General features: G+C 35.7%; 2 protein-coding genes across 3 annotated transcripts in view; both read left to right on the top strand.

Annotated features, from left to right (window-relative positions):
* The first annotated feature begins 10352 nt into the window (after positions 1–10352).
* On the top strand, positions 10353–13034 carry LOC108970154 (D-aspartate oxidase). Its single transcript, XM_018935353.1, has 5 exons — positions 10353–10667; positions 10739–10862; positions 11082–11227; positions 12171–12561; positions 12653–13034. The coding sequence occupies exons 1-5, from the start codon at positions 10480–10482 to the stop codon at positions 12812–12814; spliced, it is 1011 nt and encodes a 336-aa protein (XP_018790898.1). The 5' UTR covers positions 10353–10479; the 3' UTR covers positions 12815–13034.
* Positions 13035–13641: 607 nt separating this feature from the next.
* Positions 13642–18638, top strand: part of LOC108970161 (ubiquitin-conjugating enzyme E2 W) — a 40021-nt gene continuing 35024 nt past the window's right edge. The window contains exons 1-2 of one of the 2 annotated variants that reach the window (XM_018935367.1): positions 13642–13853; positions 14444–14467. In XM_018935367.1, the coding sequence (XP_018790912.1) occupies positions 13830–13853; positions 14444–14467 (48 nt within the window). In that variant the 5' untranslated portion in view covers positions 13642–13829. Of the gene's footprint in view, positions 13854–14443; positions 14468–18149; positions 18415–18638 lie in introns of those variants that run through there. The other variant, XM_018935364.1, reaches the window with a different exon arrangement.

Genomic DNA, 18638 nt, shown 5'->3' with positions numbered 1-18638 from the left:
AAATAAAAAAGTTGTTCATACATACAGGCGGGCCTCAGACTTTTCTTTCACGGTGTCACAAGCTTCGCGGCAAACTTAAAATACCTTGTTGAGGCTACAACAAAAGCTACTTGTGTACAAATAAGCAAATGTGTATTTTACATTAATTAATGTGTAGTTAGCATTATTACATAATAGTTGGGATAGTATAAATGACGAGTTAGCATTTGCTTGACGCGCTACTTACATTCGTTTGTATGTGTATTTTGAGGCCGCTGAAGCAAACTGGGCGAAAAAATAAAGTTCAAGCTGCTGCTAGCTGCAAAACTTTACTTGCGGACTGTTGTTTTTATCAGCTTAACGCGGTCTTGCTTAAGCGCTTGTATGCTTTGTGACTGCTATTGTGTTGTTATGTTGTAGGTATATATATGTATATATGTATATATTTTTTATTATATATTTGTATATGTTTATGGAAGCGTAAATTTATGCGCGCACACGGCTGTTAATGGCGATTGTGATGACGCTGATAGCGAGCGTGTTTGCAAGCAAGCAAGGTGACAAAATACGAAAAAGTTTAGTWTGCTTTCAGGCGCTTATGGGTTATGGGTCGCTTGCGTATGCCAAATGGAAGTGTGAATTCAGTCAACTGGAATAAGAATATGAAACATCTTACTACTTACACTACTAAAACAAAAGTGCCAAAAGTGTCATTGATGCGATGATGAATGCGTGGGCAGATGGGAAATTGAGTTAGGACATGGCGGACAAAAGCAGTGTAAATGAAATTCGTTGATGTTTGCACWAGTGAATATGGCTTCGTAGTTAGCTATAACTTTTTTATATGTGTATACTATTTTTATGTGTATCTATGATTAATTTTAGCTATAAATATATATTTAATAATTTTTGAAATATTTTTTATTTTTTTTTAAATAAAATAAAAATTATTGTCTAAAGGAATTTTTTGTTTGTAATAAGTTGCTGATATTTTCAATATTGAACTGTACTATATCAAATAGTATACTTTCAGTTAATTAGTTAATTTTTCTGAGATATTTCTCATATTGGCCGACCTACTACTATGGGCTAAAATTAATAAGACTTTTCTTAATTTATTCTTCAAAATGTATGTCGTTCCCCTCAAAGTAATCCCACCTGGCCACAATACACTTCTGCCAAGGTTTTTTCCAAGCTTCGAAACAGTCAGTTTCCGGAATCAGAACCGGCCCATAATTCCGGCTCTTTTTACGAATAGCTTCGCACAAAAGACGCATAAGACAATAGTATACATTGTTGACAGTTTGGCCGGTCGATATTAATTCGGAGTGCACGCCACCTCGATAATCGAAGAAAACTGTCAAAATAACTTTGATTTTTGACCAACTTTTACGAGGTTTTAGGCTTCAGCTCATCTATGCTACAATATACGTCCAATTAAGTCTGTTTCCGTGACGTAAGCATAGGTCTAATGCACATTGCCATTATTAATACTAAAAGTTTCATGTTATCCTGGAAGTCGGAAAGCAATGTTTGCGGTAACGTCTCGTCGCTGTTTTTGAATAATACGATGCAAATAAAATCTATGACCATTAATCGTCGATTTTCAAACAAAGTTTTGAAGAATTTTTACCAAAATATTTGCTCACAATCATCACCGAAGGCTTTTTCAACGTTTCTGCATCAGAAAATCACCAAATGCACTTTATGTTCTGCAGAGAGACAAGCATATGTTAACACTAATGATTATTTGATGTGAAATTTGCCAAAGATATCACTGACAATCATATCAACCTTAAAAGCAAATTTTCAATTAAAAAGTCTTATTATTTCTTTGCCCACACTAGAACGATATRCCATTTAACTTCAAGCGGTTGCTTGGAAGTCCTTATATTAAGGATATTATCCACAATAATAAATTTTAATAATTTATTGTTATTAGAAAGAGACCTTCTTTGAAATTCATACAGATATCTTGCAAGGTGACCGATATATGCGGTAAAGCAAAGCAAAAGGTAGTATATAGTTATTTATAGTGGGTTCAGATGGGTTAACCGAGGTATTGATCTGGTTTTATTCGTTTTTAGCAACACCTCATGCAATTATMTGAAATTGAGAGCGTTATGAATTTCATGTAGATAATTAAATATTGATCGATATTGTCAGCTAGAGACAGTATTGAACCAGCAATAATAAGTTTTGTAGGTTTTCACTTGAATATAGTTTTATACATTCCCAGTCGGTATCTAACTATGGGCGAATTTTACAATGTAAATCGTACTGTTTACTTTAGTGACCTTGAAAARGTTGAAATATAATAGTTAGGTTGTTAAATAGCAACTCGTAAGCTCAATAACCATATATGCCGCAGCTCGCATGACAAAATTTTATATTGCGCTACTGATTTATTGGTTAGCCAAATTGAGTATATTTTCASTATTTTCTAAACTGAATATTAAATATTGATATCTTCATTTATATATTCATAATCCTGAAATGCAATATAATGTGAAGATATAATAGAGACTACTCAAATTGAAGAAAAATTTACGTTTCGGTTAAAAATTGTTATATATTAGTTATATATTGGTTATATATTGGTTATACATTAGTTATATATTGGTTGTATCTTAGAGCGGAAGCTGAAAATTTTATGCCACATATGTATACATATGTAGTATGTTGTAGAGCATCGTAATCAATAAAAAAAAATATCAATTGCGATATTTTTGATGATTCGTTGTTTTGCATTTTAGGTGACGACGAGGGGCTACAAAAAATTATTGTGTTTAGATGGCTTTCTCGTTTGGAATTTGATTTTTTGGTTGAAAATTATTAATAACTAAGGCACTGTTCCAAGAAACTATGAACAAAAGAAACAAAAAAATTAAAAAAAATTCCAAAATAAAAAAAAAAAAATCTTATATTTACTTAGTCTTCTATTCAAATAGGTGAAATTTATTTAACTTTATCTTCTCAAATGAAACCACTCCGCATTTCCTTTGTCTCTGAGAAATTTAAATTTTTATCTCTAAGCTTTGCGTTTTTATTGCATACTTCTAGGCACCCAAAGCGASACTTTTATAGCAATACAAATATAATATGTGTGTAAATGGCCGCGTAAGTCATGCTATGCAAATTCCGCGCAATAAACTTTGTTMTTTTTCCGCTGTCTATATGCGTSTGTGTATGTGTGTTRRGCTAAATTGCTATCCACGCTGGYCATCCGCATTGCCTCAACCGCGTTGCATTGCAATAAATAAGTAAATGCGTCGCAAAGACCTAGGCAGCGCACAGCTGCTCGCAAAACACACGGTACTTTGCCTAGCGCACATGCACATACACACATACACAAATAGCACAACARTAAAGCGTTATTTATATGAAAATTACTCCGTGTGGACGTCCAATGATCACAGTACATTATTTTAAACTTTTTTTTTTACCGTTACTGTGTTACTTGTGTGCGCGATTTCGCTCCAACCGCACACACATACATTTGCACATGGACACTTTGTATGGCAGCCACTGGCTTACAAGCAAATCGATAATTTTTTCTTCAGCTAAAAATAGCGAAAAGGAAGTCAGGTGCATGGGTTGGCCGCAGGCTCGCTGGCTGGATGGCGCGCAGGATCTGGGTTGGGTATAGGCGCAGATGAATGKGAGTGTGTGTGAATGTRAGTATGACGTTGTATATGTGTGTGYTATAAGCTATTATAAGTCACTATATATATTAAATATTATGCTTATATATATATTTAGAGGTATTTATATGTACGTTTGTGTGTGTGTAATTTTCTGTTTGCGTGCGCTGCATGCGCTGGCATTTCTACGCTACTCAGCTGTCTGTGCTCACATACGATTACGTTTATGTTTATAATGCATCGAACCGTCCGTTCGTCCATTCGTCAGCCAGTCGCTAGTCTGTCAATTCGACTGTCTAGCTGCAACACTACTTTCTCTTTCTTTCGCTAAACGTCTATGTAGCTGTGTTGTTRCATTGCAACTGTGTTTTGCACTWATAAATCGCACCTGCCTCTGCGATTTCGGTGTATTTATGGGCTAACTACTTACTTGCGTTACCTTTTAGTTTTATTACTGCGCTTTCGGGCTGGCCTAATTGCTAGCTGGCGCTGCTGTTAGTGCCCGTGTTGGTTGTGGATTTTTGTTGCTGTTGATTTTTTGTTGTTCTTGCTGGTTTTGCTGCGTTTGTGAAGTGGCAGCTGGCGTTGCGCGATTAGTGTTCTCAATTGAATTCAATTTGTTGCGATTCCAAGAAACTCACGTACTCACACAAGCAAGCACCGACACACATACACATGTGCACACACATAAAATCAACTGTTTAATAGCGTTTTAATGGTTTAGTTGCTCGGCTTTGGCAGCTGCTACAAACACACACACGCACGCACACACACAGTTGTGCTGGTATACTTATTTTTTCACGCTTTGTGGTCGCAAGCGAGTTTGACTTGTGAGTTTTTTTTTCGTCGCTTACTCGGCAGCAACCTATTTCGCAAGCTGGGTGGCCCGTTAAACTACTTTTGCAACTACGTTTGCCACAACTTTTGGAAATATCGAAATTATTTCCACACTCCCGCACTAAATTTTCAGACAAGCTGCGCGTTTTTGCATAAATTTTTGCTACAACACTCTATATAATTTGGCTTCAGCTACTTTGCTTTAGTTCCGCACGCTCGTTTGTTGCCTCTTCTCGCGTTGACTACTCAGTTTTTCACGTCCGTAAGGATACTAAAGGAAAATTCGTTGCGCCACTATGGCTGACTATGACTGCTGCGCTGCTGAGGCACTGAGAAGCAWACGTTTGTGGCGAATGCGGCGAATTGTGCGTTTGTTGTATGTGCTCGCTACTTCGATTCAGCTTTCGCTCTGCTACTTCGCTTCGGCGGCGAATTCGTTTGCGCGTCTCACCTTCAACACCGCCTACCCGCCAAATGTGCACACTGCAAAGCGAGCGTGAAACCAAATTCCCAGCTTCGTTTCTACACCTGCGGCTGTGTGTTGTTTAACGTTGCGTATACGCAACTTTTGTGTATCTTTTGCGTTGTCTGCACCAATTTCTCTTAACGGCCCACTTTATTTGTAMMGTTGCAAGTGGAAAATAGCATTACACTCGGTCCGCTTGCTTGTGAAAATCGATGATATGCTCGAAAAGGTACCTCAAACAATGACAACTTTGGCAAGCTTTAGTTCGTCGTAGTTGCGACGAATTCGTAAGCTTCATGGCAACCACAAACGCGTTTATGATATAAATGTGTTTGACGCATGCGCTGAGTTATCGGACATTTCCCAAGCAATGAATGGGAGCGTAGAATAAAATTTTGTTGTACTTGTGAAAATATATAGTTAACGCTGTTCATATGTATGTGTTTAAAGCTGTGAACAGATAATAATTTATATTGACACAATCTCTACGTGCTTTATATTGCGTATATGTTACAGTGGTTTCTGCTTTTAAAGTTGAATTTAATGATAAAAATGTTAAAAATTAATAGAAAGCAATAAATAATGTTAACTTTGTTTGCATCGAAACTAGAATATCCAGTACTGGTTCAATTTTTGCATACAAGAATTTGATGCCCATTGTTCAGTTTGTATGGCAGTTATATGCTATAGTGATCCGATTCAGAAAATATGTTCTGAGATTATAGCATTGCCTAAAGAAATAATCCAGCCAAATTTTGTGAAGATATCTCCTGATATAAAAAAGTTTTCCATACAAAGCCGTAAATTTTATAGTTCAGTTCGTATGGCAGCTATATGCTATAGTGGTTCGATCGGAAAAAATTCTTCGGCGGAGAAAGCATTGTTTAGGTTTAAAATATATGCTAAATWTCGTGAAGATATCTTTTGAAAACAAAAAATTTTTCATACAAGRATATGAATTTGACGCTTTAGTTTGTATGGCAACTATATGCTATAGTCATCCAATCGAAATAACTTCAACAGAAATTGACTACTTATTTAGGATAAAAGTCAGTGCTGAATTTTGTGCAAATATCTCCTAAACAAATGTTTTCCAAACAAGTATTATATTTGAATGGGATCGGTCAGTTCCCTGCGTATGGCAGCTATATGCTATAGTGGTYCAATTGGAATAATTTCTTCGGTGATAATATTATTACTTAAGATCAAAACTTATGCTAAATTTCATGAAGATATCTCTTGAATTAAAAAAGTTTTTCATACAAGGACATGAGTTTTACAGTTCAGTTTGGTTATGACAGCTATGTATAGTGCTCCGACATCAGTAATTCTAACAAATGCGCAGTTTTTTGGGAAGCAAAGTGGGTGTGCAAAATTTCAGAGTGATATCTCMAAAACTAAGAGACTACTTCGCTTCATTTTCCATAACTTTTCTTTGGCCAGTGTTTAGGTAGTAGACCATTCKTCCATTGCTTTGTGTTTCAGTCATAATATGTCATAATAAAGTTAAAAATATTAAATGAAAATATAGTAAAGTCATAACAAAGACATAATAAAGTTTCGGAAAAATACATTCCAATCCTCAAAAATTCCGAGGAAGCATTCACTGAACCCTAGGAAAATATTTGATAGTATGTTTCTAATATATTTTGAACCAACAAAAGCAACTACCAGAGCACTGTGTCAGACAGCACGCCATTGCCAGTTCAGTATAACATAAAAATATGAACATATATACATATATATGTTTATGTATGTGTGACCATATAAACGCTATACACTGTCACTTACTCGCACATGCTCATAGCATGGAGAGAGCGTCGTCCCTCTGCCTAAAGCTGATTCTTATCACTGTCAGCAACATTTGACAGCAAGCCAAAGTAGCAGCGCTCCTTTGCGCTCTCACTCTCTCCCCRGCTCGGCGCATGAAGCTGCCAGCTTTACGCCCACACACAATATGGCGAAATGTGCGTAAGTTTTCGCCTCAACTGCTGCGTGTGTKCAAGTGACAAGCTAACTGTGCTTATGTGAGCGCGACTCTCTGGCTGACTGACAAATATTTGGCAGTATGCTTATGACAAGCTGTCACTTACACTACTAACTGYCCCACAGCCAAMGGTAATGTGCAGCTACATATGCACGGTCTTGTATAGTTGTATGTATGTGCCTGTGTGGTTGTGTTTACTGTTTTCGCTTAYCTTAAGCAACATTARTTCATCAGACTATTGCACTATGGCACAGCGCCTGATAGTAGGCTTTGGATTTCCATTCAGCCGCATATACATATAAGTAAATCTTTGTATGTATATATAGAATCGTGTATAACTATAGCCAACAACAAAGCAGCAGGCCACATATGGCTGATTWATACAGGCATTTGACAACCGTCCTCCAACAGCTGTCAAAGTTGCTTCAGCATTCCACGYCTCACTGTGCTCACTGTGCGCTGCTCGTCTGTTTGGCGTCCGCAAGHTGCCTATGTGGGCGTGTGCGTGCAGCCTTTGTCAAAAAGCAAAGAATTGGAGCGTTAAGTCCGTCTGGTTTTGGTGAAAAGTGCCACATTTGATTACAAAGGTAAACAGAAAAATTCCTTGCGAGTTTTTTTCGCGCAGAGCTTGCTGTGTTTGTATGTATAAGTGTATACGCATGATCTACGAAGTTTTATAAAGGCATTTGTTCAGCTTCAAGTTATATAATTTCGTGAAAATATATATTTATATATAATAAAAATAAAGATATTTACAGTAAATGTGTGTAAACATTTGCCGTTCATTTTTTTTTTTTTTTTTGTCAAAAAATTCACACATACCAACACATGTATCTGTTTAGATATTTCTCTTGGTATAAATAGCTATATGTTCTACTATGCATTGTTCCGTTATTTGTGTGGGCGTTACAGCGTTTCTGATGGTATATTGATGGCGAATTATAATGAAGAGCCACGCTGAAGGGCTTCAATCAAAGTTGAAGTATAATGAAAGAAATCCGATACATGGTAACTACAAGCGCGCATAGACAGACAAACACACTTACATATACATGACTATGTATACATGCATGTACCTTTCACTAAAAACGCTCATGCGTAAAATTTATATAACATTAAAATTGTTTTTCGATTGACGTGTTCACGGGCAGCGTATATGGAGAACAAGAAAATAGCCGCTTTATGACGGAAAAGTCGTTGAATACTAAACAGAAGACATTTAGGGCAAAAAGGAAATGGCAGCTCATAGCTTATGGAAATCTGAAGTGTCGCCTGCACCCATATAAAATATAGAATACCTCTTTTTCTGGGAAATATCTATGAATAAACTTGTACTCTTTTATGCTTTGAGATGAAGATTTTTATTTTGATTTTTATCGGACAATTTTTATTGCAGTTATAAGCTATAGTGGTCCAATCAAAACAATATACTATATTATAATATTGTAGGGTTATCTAGAATATTCTGTAGTGTTCCGATCTGAACCATATTTTCGAAGATTTTAGAATTTCCTTAGACAATAATCTATAAAAAATTTCGTTAATATATTTCATCAAATATTAAAAGTTTTCCATATTAGGACCGTCTTTGACCGATCACTTTGTATGACAGCTATTTCCCATAGTAGTGCGATCTCGGCGGTTCCAACAAGTGATTAGCAAAAAWAGGTGTGCAAAGTTTCAGGTAGATATTTCRTMCCCCTGATCATTTAYTTATATATTTTATAATGGTTGCGACGTTTGATTGATTGAWAAACGAGGAATGCACCRCRACCTWAAGTCTATTGAGCCCTSTCCTAAATCACAAAGACWCTCCTAGCCCCAAAGCCTTAATAAAATCCAATATTCTGCTGGGTGCTAACGAAGCGATGTGATTCCTATATGAAAACATGGAGCCGAGGGCCTTAAACATGCGCTTGCGGACCGCTGTGCAGTCAATTAGCAAGTGGTATGGTGTTTTAGGTTTCTTGTCTTGTAGTACTTAATCGTACTATCCCTAAGCAGTAGCTCAAGAATGGAACCATTCCATTCACCATTGCTGCCAAGGATAGCCTCGAACTTCTTGGTGGAGTTAACCCTTTTAATAATGCTGTCTCTTAGGAGAAGGCCCATAGATATAGCACTTCCACAACATTTTCTTCTAAATGTTACCAACTTTGTAAACAGTGGCAAAATGACCGGGTAAGTACACTGTCAGGATATAAAAGTGATGATGGGGTATATATTTTAATACCTCAAGTATTGGAGTATAAAGACATTCCTGTTCAAACCAAAAAGCCGCTAAGTACTTTATTTGATGGCATAACATAGTCTAAACAATCTGATACGGAAATAGTCTCACATGGADCTCAATGAAGCCATTTAAATATCTCTATTATTTTAATAAATATATTATATTTGTTCTTGAAAGTGTTTTAATTTATACTTTGCTTGTTTTCGAATCAGTAAATTTTTTGTCTGTAAGTTGGTAGTATTGTTAGTGACATCTGTGCCAAATTTCACGTCAAAATATTCATTAGTGTTTGAAATATGCGTCGTTTTGTGAGGCTCTAAAAGTGAATTCTTCGATTTTTACTGTGTCTCAATTTATTGAACAATTAAGTGCGAAAATGCACCATCTCATACTGCTTTGGWTATTCGTGAYCATGTYGCCACATTTTCAACTAATATCGTGCCRCAACCACCGCATGCGCCTAATTTACCTTCGTGTCACTTCTGACTTCACATGACCAATCCGAGTACACCGTTTTGACTCAATTGAGGAAATAAAAGCTGAATCGATAGCCATCACCACGGAGGATTTTTCCAAGTGCTGTGATGACCGAAGGTTCTAATCGTGGGCACCTTCTTCTTCTTCTYTATTGACGTAGACACCGGTTACGCAGTTATAGCCGACCTTAGATCTTAAACACCTTGGGAGTGAAAATAAAACGTTTTGCTTTTTAACAACTGACTTTAGTAAAATAATAATTGAAATATCACAGTAAATTCGGTAAAAGCTTAAAAGTATATCTCTCAAGAATCTTAAAATTCGTAGCGATACCACAATGAATATCAAGATACTAATTTTTTTGCAATATCTATAGGTATTCAGTACTTATTTAGTTATTATAAACACGTATCTGAGTAAATATGTAATCGGCAGTCACTTTTGGCTTTACAGGTCTGAATAGTAATAGCGTAGGCTCAAAGGCCTAAGCAATCTGTTGTGATAAGRTTGAAAAACAACAAGTGGCGGATAAGCAAAAAAGAAACAAACAGCTAAGGAGAGCGCTTGAGTGGTGCTCAAACACATTCGTACTCACAGATACACATACACACGCGACATTTGAAGCGATTGTGACAATAAATGATAACCACAGCAAGTGCATGTGAACAGCAAATAAATAAACAGAAATAAAGTACAATATTGCTCTTTGCTGCCGCCTAAATAAACGGGGAATATTTATCTCACGATCAGTTGGGAAACGTCAGTGCAGTCGCTAGCATTGGGCGTGGCGCTGAACATTTTCGTTTGTCTTTATTTTGCTAGGTGAGATTAATTGTGACAAGTGCGATCATTCGAAATGCATTTCGGCATCTTGGGCAGTGGCGTTGTGGGTCTGACAACCGCTCTGGAATTGCAGCAGACTTATCCGAATGCGCAAATCACAATACTCGCCGATCGTTTCAACGAGGAGACCACCAGCCATGTAGCGGCTGGCATTTTCAGGCCCGGCACCAGTTTTGCGGGACCAACCAGGGAGATTACGCAGTAAATTATTGCCAAATGTTGTTGTTGTTGTGTGAAAAAATATCTGCTATTTTTATTATGGCCTTATGCAGACAGTGGATTACAGACGCCTTCCATTACTGGGACGACATACGGCGCTCCAAGGAGGCACCACTCGCAGGCGTTTGCCAGCTCTCAGGCTACATCTACTCGTCCACTTCGCCGAAGATCGTGCGGGTATGCTGAATTTGATTATTAATTTTACAACTTTGGATGCATAAACTTTATTATTGCAATCGATGTCTCTCATATATATATATATATATATATATAATTGTTGTTATTAAGGTTTTAAAACATTAGCAATTGATAACAATATTTACTGTTACTGATAGCGCTCGTAACTTTCTACTTTTTATTATAAAAATTTTGATAATTTCATTACTTTGTCATTAGAACCCGTTCATTGAGAATTTATTGCCGGTTTACCGACAAGCCACTGAGGAGGAGCTGAGACTGTGTCAAGGTGCTTGGAAATACGGTTCTTTCTTTACGACTTGTCTCACCGAATGTCGACTCTTCCTGCCTTATGCAACAAAGAAGTAAGATTTGCAACATTTTTCTAACTATTATATGTTTATACCTTAAGAATACCTCAAGATCCGCGGTAAAAATAACGGGGATTTTAATAGGAGCGCTACAAAAGTTTTTTATGAACCCAATTTTCGACGGGTTTCAAACATAAATCGAACGATACCGCTCCGATCTCAAATTCGATATTCGTACGAAGTTTACCAATCGGCGCTGGCATGTTGGCATAGACCATAGACTTGACGTAGCCCCACAGGAAATAGTCTAACGGCGTCAATCAAGATTCATTGCTGAAGATGATTTTTCGTTGAAAATCCGGCTCATTTTCAAGTTGTTGCTCAGCTGACGATACTGACGGTGAAGCGGCTTCAGTTCATACGACAACTTGATCTTGTAAGGATGTAGGATCTTTTCGTAAAATTTGCCACCACGACGTCCCAGAGATGACAAGCGCTTGAGAGAATCATATGAGGGACACATTTCGGGACTTCCTCAATTGATGCGCTAGCATCAGCAATATTCTCGACACTACGGGTACTTCTTTGTCTCACTGGCACGGTAACATTTTTTACTGTGCTTGTGGATTCAAATTTTTCCACTAGACGCACAACTGTTAATCTAACAGGACGTAGCGCTCTTACTGTTGAGGCCACTGACTCTGAATATCGGAAGTAAACTTCAATAATTTCGGCTCGTTGTTGGATCGTATATCTTTCCATGATGAAATGGCAAACCTTACTGAAGAAAAATGTCCAAAGAGCGAGAATATGCTGTCCCAATTGGTCGACTTTTGTATCGTTCTTATTGAAAACTCGTTATAAGATGGTATATGATATCTTTATAGCAGACCGGTTTATTGGTGATCTCGACAGGCGACGCAAATCCGTTAAACCTACTAATCTTACGGAAATAATCAAGTTAACCCAACATCACTAATATCTTTTAMTTTATCAGATTTATTGCGGCTGGTGGCCAAGTCACGCGTCAACATGTTAGCTCGTTTTCAGACGTGTCGGAGCAAAACTTCGATGTGCTCTTCAATTGCACYGGCCTGGGCGCCAAAGAGCTATGCGATGATGCGCAACTCGTACCGATGCGCGGTCAGGTTGTGAAAGTGCGCGCACCATGGGTCAAGCTTGCTTTTTATGGTGACTATGACACTTACATTCTGCCAGGCTTCGAGGCAGTCACGCTSGGCGGTTGTCGTCAGTACGACAGCTTCAATTTGAACGTCTGCAAATACGATTCGATGGCGATCAAGGAGCGCTGCTATGGCATGCTGCCGAGCTTGAAGCRCGCCGAAGTGGTACGCGAAGCTGTTGGATTGCGGCCACATCGTGCTGTGGTGAGTTGCAGATCTACACTTTTTATACTCAAAAGCTCATGGTATGCTTATATGTATGTACATGAATAAATGTTTTTGTTTGTCCGTTTAGGTGCGCGTCGAAAGTGAGATCCTTCGTTTGGCCAACGGACGCACCCAAAAGGTGGTGCATAATTACGGTCATGGTGGCTATGGTGTTACTACCTCACCAGGCACCGCAAAGTATGCTGTAAAGATCGCACGCGATCTTTTGGCAAGTAACAGTAAATTGTAACGGTAAACGGTGTGATATACCTACATATATGTCTATACATAGATATGTACTTATGTGTGTACAAATCTTCATATGTATATGAAATATGTGTTGCACATTATTCTATAAAACAACTTTTTTATAAAAATAAATCTATAAATTCTAGTCCCGCTTTTAAATTTTGAGTATCTGTCAGAACTGCTGTTCTGCTGTCAATCTATAATAAAACCMAATAAAWRTAGCGTTTATRCTTAAATAAATAAATAAATAATATAGCGTTTATCACATYSAACAACACYATTTAATGMTACTACTACTGCTATTTTATTATACCTGCAACGGCAACACTGTTTCCAAATCTTTCTATTGTTTTGCTATCAACCCCTAGATGGCGCTGTGCACATTTGTAATAGCTGCTAGTTTAATGAAGAAAAACAAGTGATAATTTTTTTAATTATTTCGAAATTTCTTTAGAAATTGTCATTTCTTATTGCCAATATTTTCAGTTACATGGTTACAAATTTAATAAATATAGCACCAACGTCGTCAGCTCAACAAACTTGTTTCTGAAAAATACTGAGCTGGAACTTATTATCGATAAGTTTCSYTTCTTATATTTATATAAATGAGATRTTGAAGAGAAGTGCTATSCCAGGAWAATTTACTTATTAATTGARATCACGAATACCGCTTTACCATTATTAGRTAGAATACCTATTGACATTTCAATACTATTTACAAAAAGAAGTATAGTATTTCAAGTCATATTATAAGAAGTTTCTTTYAAATTTCCACACACCACAATCGAACTTATATTTACTAGTGTCCACACATCTCTAGCACTGACAATCAGTAGAATAAAGCAAACTGTCAAATGGGAAATTTTTCGTGATTGTCAACAATTAAAATAGACTTAAGAAATTTTTATTACAAACCAACATAAAAATACGAAAAATAATTTTGAAACACATTTGCAAATCAGTGAGATCAATCTATAGATTAGCGGTTAAAGAACATAGGATTAGATCGTGAGAAGATGTCATCAATGTCGCCATCTGAGGTAAGTTTTAAAAAGAGTTATTGTCGGAATATTTCTTTTTTTGTTGTTTTGCGTTTTGTGTATGTGGACTTTAACGATTTCATATGAAAATCAATGCACAAAGCAAACAGCTGGCCACTGGACAAAGGCTGCAAATGTCTATATATTGTGAAGGTTAATACAAACAAACGAAAAAAAACGAATGGAGTGCTCCATTGAAGAAAGTGTATACATATGYAGGTGGCTGTACCCAAAACCGCCAACGATATGGTTCATTAATTTAAAGAAACGTAGACATATTCTAGGTACTGTTTAATCGGCCGCGTCACCACCCACTTTGCATTTCTTCGAACAAATTGTTTGCTGTTTGTGTAGCTCTTTGTTGATAGATGAAATATTCAGCATTTATATCGTTATGAACTGCACGAAATTTTAAAATTATTGGAGATTTGTTAGCATGTATCGAACACACCTCTCCTTAGCTTTGAATGTTTTTTAGCATACCCTATTAATATGAATTGTTTTCCTACTTTGTGTAGTAAATGTTGCCTTAATTCGTGGAATATTAAAATCTACTCTATACAGCGTTTTTATTTTGTTTGTTTTCTTAGTTACAGAATGATCCAGTAGCGATGGTAAGCGTATTACTTAAAATATTATTTGCATTTTAAAAGGAAATGCCGTGGAAATATTTATTAAATGAGTAAGATTGGTTGTATACATAGCTTCAAGTGCACTTGCATACTTCCAAAATGTGTTGGCATTATTTATATTCGGAATGCCGGTGATAAGAGACGCGATAATAAATTAAAGGGTGTTGTTTTTGCASAAACATTTATTTAAAATAAAAGTAGTATGGCATTTGCAGAATATTCTGTTAAATTTTCATTGATCCGTAGCCTCAGGACATATATAAATATAATAATTATGTACAGTAGCTGTTAAGTTAGCTATAAACACATGAGAAGCGCTTGCTAGTCATCACGTCTTAAAATTTCTAAAAGCTAATCGATTCAACATTTGTACGCCGCTGACCCTAGCGCCATTTAATGTCTCGAGCTGATAATAGTGCCATATTCCTAAAAAATTAATTATTTTAAAATTATTCACACATACATACCTATTAAGAAATATTTATAGCTATTTATATTGCTACATTTCGACCGAATTATTTTACTGCTATTTTAATACAAATATAGTATACAAAACAAATTTGTTCATGCTAATACTTGCTGACATATTTAATACATTCTAAAAATAAATTAACACTTCCATTATCGCTTTATTCACTTCTCAAGTGATCTGATCACGCACATATGTACATACATATACTCATACAATGTTTTTATTTTTTTAAAATTGATAATCGCATTTGATTTCTTATAAAAAAAATGTTAACACATTCTCTCAGTTTCATCTTTCGAATGCTTAGTAACGCAAAAGTTCAACGGAATATAATCAATAAAATTATTGTGAAAATTCGCAATCAAGTGAAAAAGTATATAAATTTTACAAAGTGAAAAAACCGCTGTTTTGTCAAACCGAAGTTGATAATTTTACACTAGGCTCACACATGACTGATTAAATTTTTTTTAATGTTTTTATTTTGCGTTTTAATCAGTTATGCAATAGTCGCTGGTGGGCTTTAATCGTCTGTAATATGCGTCTAATTGGTGCGAGATTAAATAGAGGTGACATACAAAACTATATTCTGCCGCTGCAACAACAACAACAGCAACAACAGAGGTGACATACAAAATATAAAACTTAGTATTATTGATTTAATGCTTATGTTGTACAAGCGCATTAAGTTTTACTTTTAAAAACAAAAATTAATAGTAATAAAATCATTAATTAATTTGTCACGAAATTAGTCAAATAATTAATTGTAAAAATATAAATAAAATAATTTTTTAAGCATTTATCTCCGCGTTTGAGATATCGATCAGAAATTTTGTCCATATACTTATCTCATTCGGAACTGCCGACAGCAATATGCTATACCACTATAGCAGTATTCGGCCAAAATCAAATTCTTGTATGGAGAACTTTTATATTTGACGACATATCTTTACTTTTTAAACAAATTTATGCTATAACAAACGCAATTTCTTTTTTTTTAAATTATTTATTATATTATGTAACATACATATGTCCCAAAGATATTCAAACAAAAGAAAAAAAACGCATTTTTTCTGGCTTGCATGTGAATGAAGCTAAATTTTCTACAATTTATTTTATGTTTTCATTATATAAATATTATTAAGATATACTTAAAAAAGCTAATTTAGTTGTTTATGCAACATTTCTGGGGCAAGTAAATAGCCTACATGTCTCATAGCGTGCTGCATGCGATTTTTGTGTTGCACTTCACATCACAGTTGTGAACACTTTCACAGCTTTTTACTATATGGCGCCACAGCACATACAATGTATGTCCGAAATGTGTTGCATAAACATCTCGCTCCTGCATGTTAGTGAGGAACACGTGACTGTCATTAAATGTCTACCTGGTAGCAAGTTTGCGCATTTTTTTTTGCACTAAGCCACACGCGGAAATGGTTGACGAGCAAGCGCTGTTATGCTGTGGCACAAGCTAGCAAGCGTTTATTTTAAATCCATTAGATGCACCTTGATTTGCATAATTGAAGATTATTCGTCAATTGCTGTTGATTTTCGCTGTTAAAAATGATTTGTTTGTGACTAGCAATGCATTACATTACATGCCTACATATGTACATACATACAAGTATAAGTATACATAGACATAAATTCTGCAAGTAAAATTTCGACATGAATTATTCTCAATTTTTCATTTAAAAGGTGCAAAAGTATTGCCACATAATGAAACACTTATCACCATATAAATAAAATAGAATTAARCTTTCACCGCAACTCCTCCCTCATATAACCACATATGCAATAAACCCACTCAAGCCCTACTGTGCCGCAGTCAATCACGTATACGCCATGYTGTACCACAAGCAAAAGCCAAATATCACTCACTGCCGTGTTGTTGTCARCATAAAGCAATTAATTATTTATTGCCATGAACCACTGATCGCCATGCCAATTTATTGCCTTTTCTTCGCAACTCACACAGATGACTCAGCCGTGTTTGGGTTGTGTTATTGGCAGCGCCCACTCAGCGAAGTTTGTTTTATGCTGAAACTTGTTTGCAGTTTTTTGCGTACTTTTATTTCTCGCATTTGACATATACAAGTACACGCATGAGCGGCTAATCAAGTGTACGTCTGGTCAGCATGTTGTCCAGCTGTTCTCGCAACCAGTTTGCTAGCCGGTTTCAAAACTAGTGGACAGTTGATTTGATTTTATCTCGCGCGCTGTAATTAAACAGTGTTACGAATGTGCTGTTTGTAGGCGTGGTGGAGTTTTTTTTTTCTTTTTTGTGAAATAAGTTTCCAAATTTTTCCAATTGATGTTGATATTTAATTAAATAATTAATTTTTTTCTGACAGCTTCGTTTATTTTACGATAAATAACRTAATTAATCCTTTAGTKTTTGAGATATCGATCTGAAATTTTGCACATGCCCATTTTCTCCCAAAAATCATCTCATCTGTCAGAATCGCCGATATTGAAACACTAAAATTTATTGCTACCATACAAACTGATCTGTGAAAATAAAGTCATTGTATGTAAAACTTTTTTGTTGACGAGATATCTTCACAAAATTCGGGACACATTATTTTCCGAAGCAACACTACCATCTCCGACATCGGACAACTATAGCATATAGCTGTCGTACAAACTCAGTGATCAAATTGATGTTCTTGTATGTAAAACTATTTTAATTGCCAATATATCTTCAAGAAATTTGGCAGATATTATTTTCCAAGGTAACACTGCAATATCCGAACAAATTTTTCAAATCGGCGGACTATAGCATATAGCTGCCATACAAACAGTTCAGTCAAAATCAAGATAAATGTCTTTTTATACCCTTTTATACTATAAGAAATGCAGCTGTGAGATGTGTATAGGTTCGGTGCAATCCAAGTCAATGTTTTTTCTTGTTCTTTTATTCAAACTACGTTGAAAGTTGTATTTTTAATCCCATTGCCATTTTGCCCCACTGTACCATACCGCCATGCCGCTAGCTTTCGTTTGTTTTGGCCTATTATTCGCCACTGTCGGTTGTTAGTATCTAGCTTGTTTCTTTTTTTTTAATTATTTTTCATTTCATTTTTATTTTTTGTTGTAAATATGGTTGTAGCTAAATGTGTGCCTTGTTGTGGCAAGCTGAGGCGGCTGGTGTTTCTACACGATTGGCATCAGTTGTGGTTGGCACGCGAATTCGCCAAGTGTACCAAATAAACTTTGCTCTATATATAAAACCAAACGATAAAAAGTCTCTAATAACAGCGAAATATTTTTAAAATATTTTCAATATATTCACTAAATTCAACATTTAACATTAAACAAAATTAATGCGTTAAAATGTGTTTCAAGTGTGCGGCAAATTGTTGGTGTTGAAATGCCTGTGTTATTTTTGTGAAAATTTATTGCTTGTTGCTAGGGAAATTAAAGCAGTGTTGTTGTGTACATAAAATATACGAAGGTAAAAAAAAAATTTTGAAAAAATATAAAAAATACATAAAAATACAAAAAATATAAAAACATTCTCTATAAAAAATCACTTGATTCGCAATTAAGCCGCAAACACTGTTCACAGTTTGACCAAAATACAAAAAAAAAAAACTTATTAATACAATAAACATTTATATAGTTTTTCTTGCTTAAATTGAGAAATATTTATCAATATTTTAAATTTGCTTCGATTTA

This window comes from Bactrocera latifrons, unplaced genomic scaffold, assembly GCF_001853355.1.
Source record: "Bactrocera latifrons isolate USDA-ARS-PBARC rearing strain unplaced genomic scaffold, ASM185335v1 scaffold_287, whole genome shotgun sequence".
Classification (NCBI taxonomy): Eukaryota; Metazoa; Arthropoda; class Insecta; order Diptera; family Tephritidae; genus Bactrocera; species Bactrocera latifrons.
This window is presented reverse-complemented; position numbering and strand designations above follow the sequence as displayed.